The sequence below is a fragment of the Astatotilapia calliptera genome, chromosome 15, assembly GCF_900246225.1.
Source record: "Astatotilapia calliptera chromosome 15, fAstCal1.2, whole genome shotgun sequence".
Taxonomy (NCBI): Eukaryota; Metazoa; Chordata; class Actinopteri; order Cichliformes; family Cichlidae; genus Astatotilapia; species Astatotilapia calliptera.
The window spans coordinates 19,681,904-19,703,084 of record NC_039316.1 but is presented as its reverse complement, the minus strand read 5'-3'; the positions used below and the strand labels follow the sequence as shown (position 1 = coordinate 19,703,084).

Sequence of the window (21,181 nt, the reverse complement as noted above, 5' to 3'; positions counted from 1 at the left end):
ATTTTATTTTTCTTCTATTCTTTTATTCTTTATCTGCACTCTATCATACTCTGGAGCTTTAAGTCATATAACCCAATCTTCAGGTCTGATAACCACCTCTTATTACCTGATGATACCTGATTTTTTTAGCTTTTGTTTAATATGCCTCTAATCATAAACAATAACCACTGGATAGAAAGGGAAGTTCACACAGAAGCCCTCCAGTGCAAAATGGAGGGCTTCTGAACAGAAGCTAAGTCAACAGATATGCTCATGTGTTCCCGAACTAGGGAGGAAGTAACTCTGACTATACCAGAGTATAGCATTAAACCAGGATTAAACTTGTTAACAGACAGCGGGTGATTTAACCTGCCATACTGAATGAAAGTGGACCGATGTATAACATGGTCAAGTAATAACATTTGACTCTTTAATGTTCATATTTTCCATTTTTTATAGTTCTACTGACCCGTTCCAACTTTTTGTATATGTGTAAAAACCAAACACATTAGCTAAATTGATGGTTGTAGCTTATGCCTATAAAACTATCTATGAACATATAAAATCAAAATATATCAAGTTAATGAAAGGTAACCATAAATGTAAAAGATTATGAATAAACGATTAACCGTCTGAAGTGAACATAAAAAGACATCTAAGTCTTTTAACAATTCAGACCTCAGTTTCTGTGGAAAATTAGATCTAACAAACTAGAAGGTTTACTTCCCATTTAACCCCTATTTTAACCCAAATGTTGTCTCACCTGCACCTGCAAACTACTAGACAGTCAGGCTTCAAGTATCAAGCCAGCTATTTAACACTGCTGGTGTAATCATGACCACATTATTAAAATACAAATAATGCTGAAGCAAACAACTTCCATGTCTTCTTTCTCGCTCTCTCTTTTAAACAAAGACTTTTATTCAAATAGAAATGCAGGTACATTTAAAATGCATTAGAAACTAAGCAAGGTAAACAATTTTAATAAAATCCTTTAGAAAAATGATATTGCCAAGCAAATAAAGTGGGTTGTTACAGATACAATATAAACATGATATATAGGCTGCTGCTTTATGATTGAACTTACATGGTTAATATGCACTAAAGTGAAGTGTGTAGTTTCTGTTCTCCACACTGTCAGTGTTTATCTAGCTTAAAAACCTGAGAATTAAAAAGTAAGTTGTCATATGTGTCCCTCCGAACAGGGAATAGATGTGATGTTTGGTGCTGTATTTCTACAAAAGTGTTATCTGCAGCAGATGTGTGTGTGTGTGTGTGTGTGTGTGTGTGTGTGTGTGTGTGTGTGTGTGTGTGTGTGTGTGTGTGTGTGTGTGTGTGTGTGTGTGCTGGTTTCTTTCCTATAAACTGCACCTATCACCCTTTGCCTTCTCCACAGCAGGTGATTGAATGCAGCTGATATCATCTGCTCATCGCATGAGTAATGTGTTAGACAGTTGAGCTCAGGAATCCACAGCTGTCTTCAGAGGACGTGTCATTTTTCCTTTGCTGAACTGCTGCAGATATAAGAACAGATCTGATTGCGTAGTTCAGTCTATTCTAATATCTGCAATCTAACATTGAGCACACGAGTGTGTCTGGCTTTTCTAGCTGTTTCTTACTGAAGTGGAGAAAGCAGTTATTGGAAACCTTTTTTTTCTCTTTGGTCACCTTTTGTGATTAAATATTTCATTCAAATATTTCAGCACTTGCACACTTGGGTTACTGCAGCAATCCTTTTTGTTATCCTCTCATTCTACCCTTTTATTTAGCTCAGTAATACGTTATTAAGCCGCACATTAAGGCCTTGTAATATTTTAGTGGGAACCTATTGCTGCAAGTTGAGCATGTCTGCTGCTTTTTAACCAGACCTGCTGTATTGCACCTATAATTTGCTAAGGGGGAGAGGTTAAACTGACTAGTAAATGCCTAATCTCATCTCCTTCCACAATCCAGTCCATCCCATCTCATTCCATCTATTCTTCCCTCTTTCCAGGACTCCCCGAGGATCTTCCCGCCCTCATCCAGCTCTGTCTGCTCTGTTTGCAGGGTCAGTGGGTTTGCCTACAGAGAGGTTTGGACAGGAGGAGAGGGATAAAGGGGTGTGGCATGTTGACAAGTGTCTTTGATCACCGTGGGGGTTACAATCCAGTTTATTCCACCTGATCAACACTGTCTTGACCTTGTGGTCCCACACCCAGCAGAGGAGCAACTGAATCTGGGGCTCAGGGGAGGGGCAAAGGGAAACCACCAGATTTTCCCTTTTCCCATCTTAACTGTCCAGACTTTGTTTTCCTGGGGTCATTCTGGAACTTTTATAAATATTAATACAAATAATAACACCTTAGCTGTAATCCATTGTCATTTTAAGATTTGATATATGGGATAAAACAGTGCTTGAATAGTACTAAATGACTCATTATGAAACGTGTTATCCTTGAATTACCTTGAATAAACAGCATTAACAAAATCTTAACAAAATGCAGCAAAAGTCAAATCACTAATTTTCTTCCTTGTCCTAATTACATTTCAATGTTTCTCATTTGTCTGCATGCTGTCAAAGCAAATGACTTCTGGACTTTTGCACAGCATCCATCTGTACCACTAAAATATTTTAAAATGTATTTATACATTCTTATTTAAATTTAAATGTGTAAAAGATTGTTTTTGATTGAAAATATGTGAAAAAGAAATTACTCAGGTGTTTAAAATCACAACACTTGTGGCACTCACGTTGTACCAGCAAGTTCATTAAATGTACGCTTGCTGCCATCTGCTGTTGCTCCAGTCAGTCTTTTTCTTTTCTTTTTTCTTTTTCTTTAATGCATCAGAAAATCAACATTTTGATTATGCTTCTAGAACTAAAGAATCTTTGATAACTGCCTGACATTTTCGCTATGAAATTAAAAAAAAATCCTAGTTCATATGGTGTTTAGTGTTATTATTGGTAATACATTTTCGTAAACTGCAAATATATAGTCTATCAATAAACCCCGTCATTGAAACTGGTCCACACTAGAAAAGAGTTCACAGAACTCTAAATGTTGCTTATGTCTAGAATTTGCTAAATCTTTTTTCTTTAGTTCCAGTAAGGATTTTACAGAATTGAATTAGGTCCTATTGACCACCAGAGGGCGCCAAAGCGCCATAAAAGACTACATGTTCAGTAGACGGTTTTCTGTGATTTCAGGAAAACACAAAGTAAGTAAGTAAATATCTTCAAAGCAAGAGTGTTTTCCAGGTAAATGTCAGAGGATACGTACCCATCTGTAATTATCTGGTGCTGGTTTCAGTCACATGGATAGTGTTTGGTTTGTTTGTGTTCCAGAAATGAAATATCTCAAGCTTCAAATGCCATATCACAACGTTTAGCACTTTCCCTTTTGCAAAACCCTTTGCAATCCTCTGGTGCATCCCCCAATTTAACATCTATGTGCAGATATAAATAAATCTAAAATGACATAGAGCAGTTCCAAGAATCATTGAGATGCCAAAGCAAACAAATGCTGTACAACATAAATTGATGTCTTTACATTTGTCTTCTGTCTGTCTTTATCCGACATTTAAAAAGAAAAGGCAGGACATTCACCTGCAGGGTCAGTAGAGCAATAGAATCCTTGGTCAGCTGAAACGTGAAAACATTTGTTTTTCCATTTTGTTAATTAGCTATTTGGTCCTTGGAGACTAAAAGGCAAATCAAGTCTGAAAATAGCAGCTGGGCCTTTGGAAACCAGAGGTAATGTCTAATGCCTGTCCTCAATACATTCAATTTGCTCTTATACCAACCCATTAGAGCTGAGGGCAATCACTGCAACCCCATCGCTTCCCCTGGGAGCCTGTTACTTGCTCAGTACTCCCCCAACCATCCATAAAGGATTTGCCCCTGTAACCATCCCCAGTAACATGGTACCTTCCAATCATTGCTTTGTATGTACCTTCCAATGCACACTTTAGACAGCAGGTGCATGAGTGATGTGGCAATATTGTAGCATAAAAAGTGTAAAAAAGAAAAAGTAAGCCAAGAGGTGGCACGGCTGAGAACTCTCCTGCAGAGCATCATAACATACTTGGACCTGTTTTGTTGTGAGTGGGTGGCCATTTCATTTGTGCTAATTCAGGAGGAAATGTGCTCTCTGAAAGATGAATTTTTCACTTAAAGGCTTAAAAGACCTATTTGCATTTCTAAATGTTTTTTTTTTCTACATGCATTTCCTCTCATAGTGGCAGCATCTGAACTGAAGTGTTCAAAGATAAAACGAGGGTGTGAGAAAATAGAACCACAACTTTAACAATGTAAGTTTACACAGTTCACTTCTGACAGATGTGTGCATTTACGCCATCTGCTAAATTCTCTTGAATTTATTATAAGCAGCAAAACTGAGTTCCATCTAGAGCCATGAAGTGGCTCTTTTGGTTTCAACCATTTAAATCCAGGTCTCTCCAAGCGCAGCCTGTGGGGAGGGAGGCCAGCGACATTGACAAGCCATATCAAGTCATATTCTGGCTTTCTACAGTCATCACAACTTTTGAAAACCCATAATTAAAATGCACAACCTTATAAAAACACAAGCACGGATGGTCTAAACTTGTAAAATTACATCAAAGCATGAAAGTGGTGCATATGGATGTGATGCTTTGCTGATTTGCCGACTTCAGATTCAACATATGCAAAAGTCATCTGACAAGAACTTAGGGGATTTTGTGTATGTGCATGTGTTTGTGTGTGTGGGAGAGAGTTATGTTTACTCTTGCCAAAACCACACAGGCTCTGCTTTTGCAGGTGTAGTTCTTCAACAAGGAAACAAAAAAATGTCACTATTGATTTTTAAAAATCAAGTAAAAATTAAGTAGAAGAAAGACTCTAAGTGCATCCCCCCTACTCTCTACTTGTTTCATGTGTTGCATTTTTGTCATGACTGTGCTGCTTTTGCAGGCAGCAGCAGAGGTGACTGGGCTGCGCACTCGACCGTGTGCAGTGACACACTAAACCGGCAGAGAGACAAGCAGGCAGATACAATAGAAATTAATTCAGCTTGTTAAAGTGCAGCTGTCTGGTCAGCACTGAGCAGGTGTCACCCCTGTCATCCCCCACCCAACTTCACTCTCCACATTCATCTATTCATTTGCACTCCCCTTCCCCCATACAACCCTCTAGCTTGCTATTATAACTATCAACAGCATTTCAGTCATAAAACAACAAACAGCCATGTACTATACGACCTGTTTTACTACACAAGTAATAAATAAGTAACATAATAATTCATAATTTGTCCATTCTTGCATCTTTCTAACTAACACCTTCCTCTTTCCCTTCGTCCAGCTCCTTGTTGCTTTATTCTAGTGTGAGACCTCCCCCAGGCAGACATGAACCTACAAAAGAATATGTTAAAAACCGACTAAAACAAGCTGTTATGTGAGTGATATTTTGAGTTAATGAGGCAGTTGATGGTGCCATAAATTCTTCTGCAGGAAGAATTTAATGCATTTCATGTACGATGGCAGAAAAAAGCCAGGAATGATCTGAACAAAAGGGGAAATGAATTACTGAACTCATGCTTAGAAGCTGAGGTTGTTTCGGTGGAAAAGTCTGCTGTTTGCATTCATGTCGCCAGTTTTAGCAGTGATCTCTTCCCTTATCCTCATGACACTAACAGATTTTATATTTGATGCACTGTCATTCTTATTTTCTGCCGTAGATAACACATAACTCTAAAATGCAAAAAAACAGGTTCACTCTACAAATTCAAACTGAGCAGATGGGAGGGTTTGTAGGTCAATTCTTTGATGTTTTGGGGGAATTTAAATAACCCATGGACGAGGTTACATTCTTCCAAATAGCATTTAATGAGCGAATGCATATTTTATTTAAGACATTTAATAAATTACCTTAAAACTTGCACTGATTTCACATGAAATGTAAATGAAATATCAAACACTTTAAGTATTTTTTTTTATAAAAAGTGTTTAGAAAGCTTTAGAACATATGTGATATACAGTATGGAGATAAAAATGTACAGAAAACACAGACAAACAAGAACCCAGGACAGGATGGCTTTGTGACAGGACATATTTTAATTCAGTGAAGTCTTCATTATGATTCTTAGTTCATATTTCTTATGAAATCCCAGCAAGGCGAGGAAAAATACAAAGCTACAGCACATTTTCTATCATTTCCTTCATCAAAAATTACATTAAATTTAAAGTTAAATTCAAATTAAAGTTAACCCATGCATAATTTCAGATATAAAACCTACACACAAACGGTTCTTTAAGGTGAAACAGAGAAAGAAGAAGGTGACATAGAGGTTCCCAACTTTCCGTCGGGCCTCCAAAGCCCAGAACCCCTCCCTGTCTTCAGCATTTACCTTCATCTTATTGCCCTACACCCGTTCATTTGAGTTGCCTGCTCTCTCCTCCGCTGAGCATCCTTTTTTACAGCTATTCTCCATCTCTTTGCCACCTGGCCCTCTCTCCCCTCCCTTCGTTCCTCGTTGCATCTGTTGTCTTTCCATCTTACACTCTACCCCCACCCCTTTCCCCCTTCCTCCCCGCCGGTGGTGACCGTACACCGACCGGATCACAGACTCTTGTTGTCAGTCACTTTCCCGGCGAACAGACGGCAGCAGCAACAGCAGCAGGCGGAGCGGAGACGGCAATCCCCCCACACGCACACATCTACCCCACCCCTTTCAAAAAACAAAAAAAAAAAACAAAAAACGGAGGCAGGAGGGGAACAAAACCTTGCGGGACACCTGTGCTGCTGGATTCCCTCTTTTGGGGCTTTCATGAACATTATTAGAAACCTAAATTCACACCCAGTTTTTGGGTTATGTGGACGAGCAGCGGAGATCAGTAAAACTGGGATGTAGACGCAGAAAAAAGCGGCCAAATCTGCTTCGATTGGACTGTGGCGAAGCCGTCGGCGGCACCACCAGTAGCACCAGCACCAGTATTGGTCGGTCGGCGGATGGAGATGCGTTGTGAAGGCGGAGGGATGATGATGATGATGATGATATAGCAGGTTGCTGCAGGGTCGTGCCGCATTGCCTGGCCGCCGCGAGCGACGCCGGGGAGTCGGTGATGCTGTCATCGTCATTGTGCCACAGAAAGAGAGAGAAAGACAGGAGAGGCTCTGACATGGAGGGAAGCGGATGTCTGTCGACTCCGAGCTCAGGCCGCCCGGATCAGCAGGTTGGATGTACCGCCTGAAGGCTGGAGGACCTGATTCATGATATACATGGTGGGAAATTGTGATAAAGTTGAATTCTTTGTGGTGGAACTGATTTTTTTCTGTGCGCAAAAAGTGAATGGCCCATATGTTGATTATGCATCACAGGAGCATCATAGCAGCTGCGTGTGTGCCAGTTCAGGGTGGATTACGTCTACAGAGCAGCAGGCCTCCATCTGAAGTCAGCTACTGATCAGGAAAGCGTGAAGAAAACACTTCAGTATACTTTCTTACCCTGTTGCTGCTCCGGGGGTAACCATTTGTACTGGTGTTTCATTGGAAGCTGGTGTGGTGTGATCCCCCGTGGAGGGACAGCTGTTGCAAAAGATGACTCACTTACAGGCTGGTTTGTCTCCAGAGACCCTGGAGAAGGCCAAGGTAGAGCTGAAAGAAAACCCTGAGACTTTACACCAGGACATCCAGGAGGTCAGGGACATGATCATCACCAGACCGGACATCGGGTTCCTCAGGACAGACGATGCGTTTATCCTCAGATTCCTCCGAGCCAGGAAATTCAATCACTTTGAGGCGTTCCGGCTGCTGGCACAGTATTTTGAGTACAGACAGCAAAACCTAGACATGTTCAAGAACTTGAAAGCAACTGACCCGGGCATTAAGCAGGCCCTGAAGGATGGTTTCCCTGGCGTGCTCTCCAATCTGGACAGATATGGCAGGAAAATATTGGTCCTGTTCGCTGCCAACTGGGACCAGAGCAGGTAACAAAGAGGGGTTGTTATTAATGAGAAGAAAAAAGGGCTTTTGGAGAGTAGAAATCAGTGTTTTAATCTTTATAAAGTGGAGACTGGTTTATGGAACTGTCTATTCAGCACCACACAGCTGTTGTTTACTAGGAAACTACAAGAACTCTTTAACCAACTAAATAATCTTTATGGAAATATTAAAATAAAAGTATGAAATCCAAAATAATAAAAACACATGTAGCTAAATATCCATATATATCACCCATACACTGTGTAAATGCTGAGCTCATTTCCTGGCAAGGATTTTAAGATGGGAGGACATTTAGTGAGGTGGCCCACTGATGTTGGACTAATTGGCTCAGGGTCAGCATTCCAGTTCATCCCAAAGGTGCTGTCTGGGCTGTGTCCAGTCACAGCACACTGTCTGCAGCGTGATGATGAAGCGTAATACCTTTTTTTTTTAATGAGGACTGAGAGGTAGCCTATCCCAAATCACAAATCACAGCCTCACACCAGAGGTCTGTGGACAGGGGGGAGGGTGTACAGTACAGTTTGTACTTATTTATAATTTATTTCAGCATAAACACACAATGTCAAATATTCTCAAGTCTGGCTGCATGGTTTTTAGTCTTTTTACCCAAGCTGGGGAAATGGCTCTGGTCACCTGGTCTACAGTTTTGCCCCAGACTTAAATATCCAAACAACTATAAAAAAACAAAACAAAAACTGAGCTGTAATAGCTTAGCAGGCCATTGAAGATGTGACTGTATGTCTCCCTCAGGATGAACTGTTTTCAATTTGATTTCGATTTTGGTGATCAAATCTTTATTTTGTAGATACAACACAGGCAGAATTTTGTGTTCCTTGCAGTTTACTTTGGTTTATCACCAAATAATGTCAGGCAGTAAACTAAAGTTACACTGATCAGTTTTATTTTTGAATGTCTTTGACTGATATAAGATTTATACAGGCTCTGTTGCATTTATTGCTAAGTAACAAAGTTAGCATACTACTAATATGTTCAAACTAAACAGTGAATATATTCAGCATGTTTGCATGACTGTAAAGCAGAACCTTCCCATCCAGTAAAAAGCAGTTTAACAGACACCAAAAAGACTTTTATAGATGTCTGAAAAATACTCAAATTAGTTTTTACAGGCATTTTCTCACTTTGTTGACATGGCTACAAAAATGTTTACATCTAAATTTGGTTAAAATGGTACATCGTTCTCTGCAATCTCCTCAGCAGATTTAAACTGTTTCTCGGGGCCAGTAATACTTTTTTAAGTTTGCTTATTTGAAGAAATAAAAAAGGCTAGGTGTGATCTGTATGTCTAAATAATGGTCTAAACCAAATTTAACCCAATTTTAGTTTCAGACCTTCGGTATAATCAACAGAGAATTACAGAGTGGGTAACCATGAGTTGATGAAAAGCTGATGTTAGGTTGAATTTAGTTCTTTGCAATGGCCATAAAATATATATTTTTTTCACCTTTCACTTTCCAAATAAGTTTAGTTTCAATGTATAAATACGTTTAAATGGCTGGTTGACCAGATTAAACCCAGAAAACAACACCCACGTCTCGTGTTCTGGGGCCTTGTCTTGTTATCTTATGACGCCTTGAAATGAAGTGTTGGTTTCTTGCACGTGTTTGTCACATCCTGTATTCATCTTATGCCTCATGTGCCCTATACTGTAAATCATCTCAAGACCTTTCAGGGCCTGGCTTATTCACCCACTGTGGCTTATTTCAGGGGAAAATCTTTGTAATTACAACTATCAGATAGTAACAGGTTTAAATAGAACATGGTAAATGGACTGGTTCTTATATCGTGCTTTTCTACTCTACCGGAGCACTCAAAGCACTTTAGGCTTTAGATATGAATGTTTACGCTTTAGATAAAGTGGTGTCAGAGTACTTAATTCAGTAACATAGGGGCTGTTAGATACCCCTCATTACTCTGTGTTTATATCCTTACAATTGTAGTCAATAAAATAACAAATTAATGTAAAATTAAGTGCTGAAATTACATTTCCTCAACATTTTAGGGATGAATCTGCAGACAGCATTTGTGTATTTTTTTGTTATATTTTTTCATTAGTCTGTATTACTGTCACTATTCATTCACAGAGTCTAGTGCTTTACTGTCTCATAAATAACAGCACAGACTGAGCCAGACTGGTTCAAGGCTAGAAACTTGACTCATATTAAAGCTCTAAGTTGCAGTTTATTTGGCTTCAATATAGAATCGGGCTTGTTTATTGTTTTGGATATAACCAGAATCTGTAGAGACGTCCACCATCTGTTCCATATGTCTGATTACACAACAAATAATTTACCGTGTATCTAATAAAAAACAAGGAAATAACAATAACCCGACAGATCTCGCTCGCTTTCGCATGACTTTGATCACATAAACTACACATAGTGTGATAAAACCTTTATGTTTTAGTGTGGTGTCAAGTAGAAAAAGTTTGCAAGTTTTAATTGCATTCATAAGATTAAAATAAAATAAATGATTGATCGCTCCTCTCTGAACATGAATCAGTTTGTGAAATCTGTCTGGGTGTTTCATGTTATGCTTTTGTTTCTGTCCAGTGCAGTTTAGAAAGACTTAAAAGCTATGTTGGATATTCTGGATATATTATTAGTAGTCTCAACTAGTAGACGCCTCAACTTGTGCCCGCAATTATGAAAAGGACATCTGTTTTGCTGCCTGATAAGCTAATTAAAAAGTACATTATCTGTAGACTAAGGCAATAGGTTTCTTGATAAGGAAGCAGAGAAAGATGAAGAGCGAGATAAGATAATGAAGGGCAACAACAAACAGGAAAAAAAGCACAAGTGTTAAATAGGTACGTGAAGCATCTGAGGTATCAGCTGGATGAAAACCCACAGGGATGGACGAAAGTAGCACCAGGGACCACACAGTCACCAATGACAGCAATTAAAATGTCCCTGAAAACACCCAGCAGATACATTTGAGCTTTTTCACAACCATTTTGTGGCACAAAGGAACTAAAGACCTATAATTAATTCATGACCAAATTAAATTGAGTGAAGGTTATCAATAAATTTTACTGACAAAGTTGTGTCAGGCTGATTCAGAGATACCGTCTACAGCTCTTTCATGAGATTTATGAATGAGGGCAGTTCAGCACTCTTGTCTTTTAACTGATTCAAGTAACATTTTTTATTTAATAAATTCTTTAGTCAATGTTAGCAAATGTCAAAGGCTTTATCAAAGTTTGTCATGAGCGAGTTTGATGTCCGCGGTGTTGACCCGTCTAATCAGAACTCAAACCAGAGATTTTTTTTTATCTTGCAATCAAATGCTGCAATAAATCCTCGAATTTGAGAAAGTGTAGCTGGGAGATGTTTGATATTTTCAACTTTTAACTTTACAAATGTCCTTCATCTCCTTAGCTCGTCAAACCGTCAATATATATACTTTTTTTCATTTCTCTTCATGACTGTAAAATCTGTTCTGCTATTTTGTTAAATTAAAAGCTATCTTACATTCGTCTCAGATACACGTTTGTGGACATACTGAGGGCTATCTTGCTGTCACTGGAATCTATGATAGAAGATCCCGAGCTGCAGGTCAACGGCTTCATCCTCATCATTGACTGGAGTAACTTCACCTTCAAGCAGGCATCCAAACTGACTCCCAGCATGCTGCGACTGGCGATTGAGGGACTACAGGTAAGGAGCTGGGTTGGATCTGACTCTGACTCCAGAGCTGCAGTTTGCATCCCGAAACATGAAAATGATTTATTTGATCCTGAACCAGAATTGTTCTTAAATCCTGTACGAAAAGCTTTAGTTTCATTTTGTTTCACACTTTACAATCATATCGAATGTCCTAATATGTTAGTGGCAAATTATTCTTATTTCCTGAATATATTTGACACTAGAGCAAAAAGTTAGCAACTTATACATCGATTAACATAGTAAATAGGATAAATATCCTATATTCTAAGCTTCTACAATTATAGTCTTGTCCCTGACCAACTTTATTTTCCCTCTTCTGTAAAATCGTAAGCTTTACTTTTCTCTAAAGTACTATTTTTGATTTTGCTACAGCACCGGAACAAACCTCCAGCCCTCTTTCCATCATCCTCTCTGCAATCGAAATGTTCCACTTAGGAACAAGTCAAGCACCATGTTAAAGCTGTGAGCTTCTTTAAATCGCATGAGGAAAAAAATAATGACATTTCCATTTTGATTACGCACTGCTGGGTATTTCTTCTTCTTCTTCTTCTTTTCAAGCCTCATTTGGCAGGTAGATGATGTAAAAAAAAGTGATTTTTACTGGTTGTCAGTTTGCTAATAAGAGGTGGTATTCCAGCTTTTATCGTGTAAACAGAGAAATGAAGTGAGATATGACATTTATATTATTATAGTTACGATTTTTTTCATGGCATGAAAACGCATTAGTCTTCTTAGCCGTCACAAACACCTTTAACGTTATTACTGAAATAGGTTACGGGAGAAAAGACTCACAGGCAGCATATAGCGCTGTCCTCGTGTCACTAGCCAAACCCGAGAGGAAAGGTCTTGCTTATTGCTGTGTTTGGGTGACAATTACTCGTGTTGTGGTGACATAAATCTGTCTGTAGTCACATTAGGGGATTTGTCTTCTTTATGGGGACAAAGTGCCCATAACATACATCAAAGTTTAAGATAAGGTTAGGACAAAGGGTTGGTAAGTAAGAGTTACTTCTGAATGAACTAAATGAAAGTCAATGTAATGTTCTCTGAAATCTTGGAAAAATTTGTGTGTGTGTGTGTGTGTGTGTGTGTGTGTACATAGATAAGGGAGGTTGTTATTGCTTTCTCGACATCTCTGTGAATCATCTGCCAATTTGTGTTGAGCCCCATTAGTCAAGTGAAATCTAAGGGGAAGTGTTTCTTGAGGGAAGTGTTGAGTGAGACGCAGCGTGGTCTGAGAAATTACCTGATATGTCTGTGATGGATACCAAAGTGTCACAACTGCATCGTTTGAGTTTTACACTTAATTTGGATCCTGTGGTTTTTTTCTTGCAAATTCCCTGAGGGTAAAACAAGCACGACAGAAGCTTTCCGTATACCTCTGTGAGAATAGAGTGTTTACCTTCCAAAAATCTAATGTTGCTGCTGATAAACAGGACCTGCATCAAACCCTCTTTTGAATATAAAGAAGGCTGAGAGTAATGACGGTTATCAAATTACCTTACCTTTGTAGTTGGTACTGTGTAAAAGGCCTCCATAGCAACAGCTGTTGTTGTTTGGTCCATAGGAGACTTGTTGGTCGTGTTACCTGTGATTTTAGGGGTTTGAGCATGATGACAATATATATGTTTCACTTCAGAGAGAAATAAAATGTAGAAATCATCCAGTGCTGTAATGACTGGTGACTTTTCGCAGCTACATTTTGAATGATTGAACCGGTGCTTCTGATATTCTGGAAACCAAGCCGAAAACAGAAGATTTTCTTTCAAATAATGACAGGAAACATTGATCAGTAACATGAAATTCTCACTGTATAATTTACACTCAGCGGACAGTTTGTTAAGTTCACCTTCCCAGATCTGCTTCAATTCTTCATGGCATAGATTCAAAAAAGTGTTGAGCCACATAAACGCTGGCTGCACATCCACAATGTGAATCTCCCATTTCACCACACCCTAAATGTGCTCTGTTGGATTGAGATCTAGTGACAGTGAGTTTGAGTACAGCAAACTCATTGTCAGGCACAACCAGTTTGAGATGATCTGACCTTTATGACATGTTGTGTTATCCTGCTGAAAGCAGCTGTCATAAGATGGGTACAGTGTGGTCAGAAGGGATGGAAACAGTCAGCAAAAATACTGAGGTAGGCTGTGACATTTAAACAATGCTCAGGTGGTGCAAAGGGCCCAAAATGTGCCAAGATCCAACATCAGAACTGGGCAGGATGGGTCCATGCTTTCATGTTGTTTAGACCACAGTCTGACTACCATCCAAATGTCAGCAGAAATCAAAACTTCTCAGACCTGACAATGTTTTTCCAAGCTTCTCTCATCCAGTGTTGGTGACCCAGTGTTGCAGCTTGAGTTTCCTGTTCATAACTGATACGTGTGATGGTGTGGACTTTACTGCTGTAGCTCATCTTCTTAGAGGTTTGATGTGTTGTATGTTAAAAGATGCTCTTCTGGTTGTGATGAGTGGTTATTTGAGTTACTGTTGCCCTCTTATCAGCTTATAACAGTCTGAACAGTCTGAACTGTTTACATGCCTAAAAGCATTTTGTAACTGTTGTGTGTATTTACGTGTATATTAGGGTGGTTAGGGTTGCAGTGGTCTGGTAATGTTAATATCATGGCTTTGTACCAAATTATACAGAATTGTACACTTTTTTGTATCATTATACACATTATAATGATAGAATTAATTAATTAATTATCATTTACCCTTTGCTTTTTCTTATGAATTATGTGTTGGAGATAGTCTCAGGGTTCACTGGTCAGTTGTTTGGTCAACATACTTCCATCTGGCCAAATTCTCATTGGTCTAAATATAGGTGACTAGTCATATTGTCACTAGTTGGCAAAATCCTGCTATTTTGCAAACTAATCAGCAATTCTTCTTAGAAGAGACTGAACTATGCTCCCTAAAGTCACATTTCTACTAATCCCCACAAAGACAAAGACGTTAGCAAAGTGCATTTCTTCTTTAGCCGGATACTTTGATGCTCCTTTCCACCTCCTCCACTTTCTGTAAACATTAGTTTTCTGCTGTCAGCACACAGTTGATGTGGTATGTTGGTGAGGGAAAAATCCTCCCTTTTTTTCAAGGGGAGGAAATAACTGTAGACTCAAGCCAGTGCATCACTGTGATGAGTCCATACATAACACATTTCTGACGGCTCTCCAGACACAGATTAGAGCCTGAATTATTGATGGGAGCTATTAGCTGAGCCCTGAGTCATTCCTAACTGTGCGACTGCTTGGCCGAATGGATGTTCATCGCTTGGTGCAGAAAACAACGAAAATAGGTGCGATAAGGTGGTTTAATTGGTTTTACTTTGAGAAATAAAATGCAAAAAGAAAAACTAGACACTGAAATCGAAATGGCTGTGGTGATCAATTCAGTCTTATTTTTCTCAGGATATGAAAAGAAGAATATAATTTCTGATGGCCTATGGCCTTTACTTTCCTATTGTCAGCATTTTTTTTTAATTACCGCAAATGCCATAAAGTACCAATGTATCCTGCGAACAGTTATTGTGTTTGTGCATGTGTCCCGTGCCTCATATGCTTTATTTCTTTGTCCCACTGAGCTACATTAAAGCCTAAACAATATTAAAAAATCCATCATTGTGCCACCTTAATTAATATGTTCCTGAATAACACGAGTACACTCTTACACTTGTTTGTTTTGACTCAGTCACACAAACAAACGCTGTCCTGGTGTGTTGAATATTAATTGGAGCCACAAATACGTATTAGTTCACAGCTAAAAATACATAGGACCCTACACACGTAGTTTTCTCTGTTTTTGTAAATTTTGCTAAATGATAATAAGGAGAATACACATACCACTACTTAAAACCTGAACTACATACTTTTCTTGTTTAAAAGTCAGAAGACTCCAGTATACTCGGAGCAGAGGGCCTTTTAAATGAACCCAAATTCAAAAGCTAATAAAGGATCGTGCTGCAAGTTAGGTGCATATAAATTGCATTTGTGGCACAATTTTCCCCAAATAATAATTTTTAATCCAAATAAACACCTAGGAAATGCATTAAATATTGCATTTCAGCCTCTGTACAGCAGAATTAAGCCTGAATCATTCCCACACACTCAGAGAGAGATCTGAATACTGTTAAACAGTCAGTGAGTCACTTCAGTCTGAGCAGGTTTGGTTGTGAATCTTTAAACCATTAAGTGCACTGAAAGCAGCTGACTCACACTAATGTACGGAGCTTTTTTGGGTGTGAGAATTTGAAGTAGTTTCAGGCTGATTTATGGTAAATGGTAAATGGCCTGTATTTGTATAGCGCTTTTCTAGTCCCTAAGGACCCCAAAGCGCTTTACACAACCTGTCATCCACCCATTCACACACACATTCACACACTGGTGATGACAAGCTACATTGTAGCCACAGCCACCCTGGGGCGCACTGACAGAGGCGAGGCTGCCGGACACTGGCGCCACCGGGCCCTCTGACCACCACCAGTAGGCAACGGGTGAAGTGTCTTGCCCAAGGACACAACGACCGAGACTGTCCAAGCCGGGGCTCGAACCGGCAACCTTCCGATTACAAGGCGAACTCCCAACTCTTGAGCCACGATCGCCCCAAATTTACACCAAATGCATCCCTGAGTTAAACTTTTCTGCACATCAGCAACTTCATACGCTGCTGTCCATGTTTCTCTTTGTTTCTAAAGACTTTTCAGTTCGTTCTGCAGGATTTTCTGACGTCGATATGAACTGACACCAACGAGACATGTAAAAGCAGCTACAAGCATGCAGTATCATTAGTGTTTTAGAGGAACTGTTATCAATCTCAAAACCAAAAGGGGTGAACGTTTGTTTATTTTAGGTTTTGGTTAATCTCTTGTTTTTCTTGCATGGTTTTCAGTAGTGCTGTGACCACAATTCACTGCATGTTCCACACTTCCTTCCTATCAGCTGAAAAACAGGCTGAATATGTAACTACGGCAAATCAATTCCACTTACCTTGAAATTAATTCAAATTGAGCTTGACAGTTGAGTTTGCCTTTCGGTGGATAAATAATCTTAACCATCCCAAAATAAGCTAGTTTGACATTCTTGAATTGGTGCTCAAACTGCTTCGTCTGTGCTTTAAAGTTTGTCATGGCAACCCTGATAGTGTTAGTTTTAAGGAAATAGCATGTAGGCCACATGCAGTGGGATCCAAATTTGTAGCTCAGTATTGTGAACAGATCACAGAAGAAGCAAGTCTGGATCCCTGCTGGGGCCCCCTCGAGGGCTCTGTGTTCATTTTTATATCTGCAAATACACGACTGATTGTGTTTTTCTGAGGATTATCTTTTGGGCTTTTATTTATTTTTTTATTATTTTTCTCTGTAAGTGCAAATCCAAGACGCACACAGGAAATATGGGGGGACAGCGATAGTGATGGGGTCATTTATTCTGTCTTACTCCATGACCCATTATCACTGACTGTTAAAGAGAATAAACAACATACTCTCTGCTTTGTTGTGATTGTGTGGAGGATCATGCTAGCCATTAAGGGTTTATCAGCATGACTGCACAAATATGATCAGCAAATTCAACGTTTCTGCCAGTTCTTTACAAACCACGTTCCAGGCTTAAGTTGACCCCCTGCTGGGTCTTTGACTGGAGATTTATATTTTCTTAGCCTAAAGCTATAACCGTTAAGTTAGCTAATTAATCCCGCTCCTGTTTTTTTTTTTTCAACATTAACAACAAAAAAACCCTAAACCAATGTGTATACTGTCTTTAGCTATTATGTGTCCACTTCTGTCCAATGATTAAGACAGCCTATCTCGTTCATTGATGAATGCTAACAACATTATAAGCCTTTATGGTATTCTATGAATGGCTGTAAGAAATGAAGTATACCCAATTTCAGTTACATGTAGATCCACTTTGAGCAGGAATAATTTGAAGTAACTGTGCTCTGTATGACTGTTCATAAACAATGATGCTCATAAACATCATTGTTTATGAGCATTTGTTTACACAGCTTTCATCTGGGCGTTTAATTTGGGTTGAGGTCTAGATTTTGACTGAACCTTTGCAACACCTTCATTCTCAGTTTGGGCCAAGCTGCCTGACAGATGACCTCATATTTCACTCTAGAATACTTTAGGATACAGAGGAGGTCATAGTTGGCTGTGCTGTGCTTGGCAGCTGGTACGAGGTGTTTGCGTTGATATGTTGTGTTCGGTTTTTGCCAAATGTGGCACAGCATCGCTAAACAACTTCACTTTGGTTTATAGGCTCACCGTGTTGACATAAGACACGATGCTGCTGCAGTATGTTTAAACCCAAGAAAGTGGCATTGCATCAGTGTACTCATGTGGTACTCTGATGCAGCACATCCTTTTCATCTGCTCCTGTCTTTCCCTTCTAAAACGTTTGGTCAGCTGACCTGTCAGACATTAGTTTATGTAACACGTAATACCTCTTTTCCACCCACAGTTGGTCCCAACTTTTGGCCTTTTTTTGGTGATGTTGTGTTTAGACCAGCTTTTTGGTACCTTCAGGTGGAAATGAATGGGATTCATTCTAGATTTGGCAGTGGCATGATCTTAAATCAATGAACGGCCCTTTAAGAGCCATCAGTTAGAAACTCTAACATGATGAAAATATGAGTAAGGCAGTGGCTCATTTTGAAGGCGCACCAAACTAGCTCCTGGTCGAGAATCAAACCAGAGTGTTAAACACCAGTTTAGGTATGTTATAGAAAAAAGCCTGGATCCTAAAACAGTGTGTCTCAGGCAGTTCAGCAGCAGTTAGACAGTGAGTATCTCCTTTTATACAAACTTTGCAAAATGTTTTATGTGCACAAAAAGCGTGACACAATAAAGGAAACAAAAACAGCAGAAAGTTGATATAATGGACACTTTTAAAGAAGCATGGCCGTAAGTCTCTGAGATTTCTTGTCATTGTGGTTTGCAGATTTTGAAGTCTAAAGGTTTGGAATACATGTGTGAAATATCTTCTTCAGTGATTGTAGATCTTATGTTGTGTGTCTTCTACCATCTTTTTTCTTACACACCTAGAAAAACAATCCTTCCAGTTGTGTTTTTTTTTAATGTTTTTATTTTTTTGCCCTGCTTACCGATTTATGTCAGAACACAGTCAACGGGGCAAGAGTTCTGAGTTAGTATCTGATGCAACAGCGTTTGTGTCCTTAAGCTGAACTTCTCTGCAGTCTTTGTTTAATGTGCTGCTTCATTGTTTGCTGCAGACAGATGGTGCTCTTTGGGATTTGTGTTCCTATGCCTATAAGAACATACAACACAGTTCATGACTGATTTACTCGACTGTGTGAAGCACTACCTTCCACTTACATTTCTTTGTGTGTAAATTAGATTACATTCAAGTGTCATAAGAAACACAGGAGGTAATAAAGTGTGCGCAAAATGGGATTCAAACCCATCCTGACATAATCCTCCAGGATTACAGTGTTACAGAGGGATTAGAGCTGTGTGGTACTGTGTGGTTCTTTAAGGGTGTTCTTCTCAAAAGTATGATTTAAAGTAATATATGAACAGGTTTTACATGAAAAAACAGTTCAAGAAAAGTCATACAAATGACTTTAGAGATTTTTAAGGCAGGTTAAAAAACAGAGGAACATTGAAAAATCTTAAAACAAGAAAAGCATTAAACATTTAGTTGTGGACACACTACCACTAAAGTAAGAAATTATATTTTCTTAGCTCTTCATCTTGTTGACAGATTTTATTGTCTACACTGACATTATTTCTGTGTCATGAGTGTAACATGTTGTATCATACAGTGGACTGCAGCAGCTTCTCATGCTGTCTTGTTCCTGAGGTTTAGATTTGTGAATCACCTCGTTAACGTGATCTGTCACAGTCTGACGCCATCTGACCTCAGATCAACTACCTGCCACTCACTGTAATGAATGAGCTGTCCTGAATCTGATGGGTAACCGACTGTGCAGTCGCTGACAGTCAGTGGACTCAATCTTGCAGCTTCATGTGTTTAAGCTGCATTCAAGGATGCAGCGTTTAACTTTAATGTCCTAAAAATCATGTGAAAAGCAGTGATATTCTGTCTGTGTGCGGAACTTGGCTCAGATTTACAGATCAGCTGGAAGGACTGCGTTATTTAGATTTTGTCCATCGCACAGTTTATGTTTTGTTTTTTATGGGGGGAGGGGGGGGGGGGGGGGGTGTTAGGAAATCCAATGGTTGCTCTCATTTTGTGTTTTTAGCAGAAAGCGTAATGAGATTCTGCTTCCATTAAATAATTAAAGCCAAATGGAGTAGCAGCTTTCTCTCCACAAACAAAGTGCATCACAGCAAAGCCGCGCGCCAACATCCTGCTATTCTTAAATCTATATATTCTATATATTTCTGTAATGCTTTTATATGTGTGCCATCAGTTCTGTCTACATTACTATGTCACTATATATGATCCAATTTCTGAAAATCGATTGAGTACACCAAAGAGCTGTGTTACTATATGATAGAATTTCTAGCCATTTTTCAGTTTACAAACTGCTTCACACGACCTCCCTCCAAGCTGAAAGCTGAACGCTGACACTGGTTTGGATGTAGCCTTGTAAAATAAATATTATTAAGGTTTGTGAGTATAAATGGATAGATTTACAGTACAAGGTCAGGTGCCAGGTGTCCATTCGTGCATTTCTCCTAAATATATTAGTTAGATTTTAGTAAAACTTCCATACAACGATCACCAAATGAGTCTTCACCCAAACTGCGCATGAGGTTAAACTCAGTGTCATATCGATCAGTTTGTGGGTAATTTTTCTTTTTCACAGAAACTGACTATTGTTCAGATTCTAGTGAAACCAGATGAATTTGTCCTGAATATGAATGTTTGGGATCTCATCTCTTCTCCATGGATTTTAATTTTCATTAGTTTGAGATCCAACCAATGACAAGAAAGATCAAACATTTCTTAAAACTTTCTTAACTTTCTACACGAGCTGCTTCATGCATTACAATAGCCTGTGTCACCGATGTTCCGGTTTCTTCTTTTGGATCGTGTAACATATGCAATGAGAAAAGAGACATTATGCCAAATATCTCAGCCAATCAAAAATACATTAAATTCTGCTTATTGGTTGGGCATCATAAACGCTACCTGTATTTTTATCCACTGGGGTTAGGTTGTTTGCCAGACCCAATAATCTATTTTGTATCACTTCTTGCTGTTCTTCTGTCCTATTCAGGTTTTTATTTATGGATCTCAGGATGTGCAAGCTCACCCATAATCAATAAGCTCCTGACTGACTCAGCCTTTTTCTCTGTAAAAATTAAATAATATACAATGGATATGAGTTTCCAAATGTGCAGTATTATATCAGTCAGGATGTCTAAAATATATCATCTTGAAAATCTGCAATACCATCACATTTTTTTTCAGGGATGAATGAGCTGCCAATTCATTCCTGGTCCTTATTTTTTATTTATTTATTTTTTTTCTGAATGCAAAATCAGTGCAACACTACATACGAGTTTCAATATTTCTTACTGTAAGGTAATCATTTCACATCTTAATGCCTTTAATAAAAAAAT

At 39.0% G+C, this 21,181-nt stretch overlaps 1 protein-coding gene across 1 annotated transcript in view; it reads left to right on the top strand.

Moving 5' to 3' along the window:
• The first annotated feature begins 6,345 nt into the window (after positions 1–6,345).
• The window catches only part of LOC113037312 (clavesin-2), a 48,100-nt gene continuing 33,264 nt past the window's right edge, over positions 6,346–21,181 (top strand). Inside the window, exons 1-2 of the mRNA XM_026194259.1 lie at positions 6,346–7,920; positions 11,439–11,613. Of these exons, the coding sequence (XP_026050044.1) occupies positions 7,532–7,920; positions 11,439–11,613 (564 nt within the window). The 5' untranslated portion in view covers positions 6,346–7,531. The remainder of the gene's footprint in view (positions 7,921–11,438; positions 11,614–21,181) is intronic.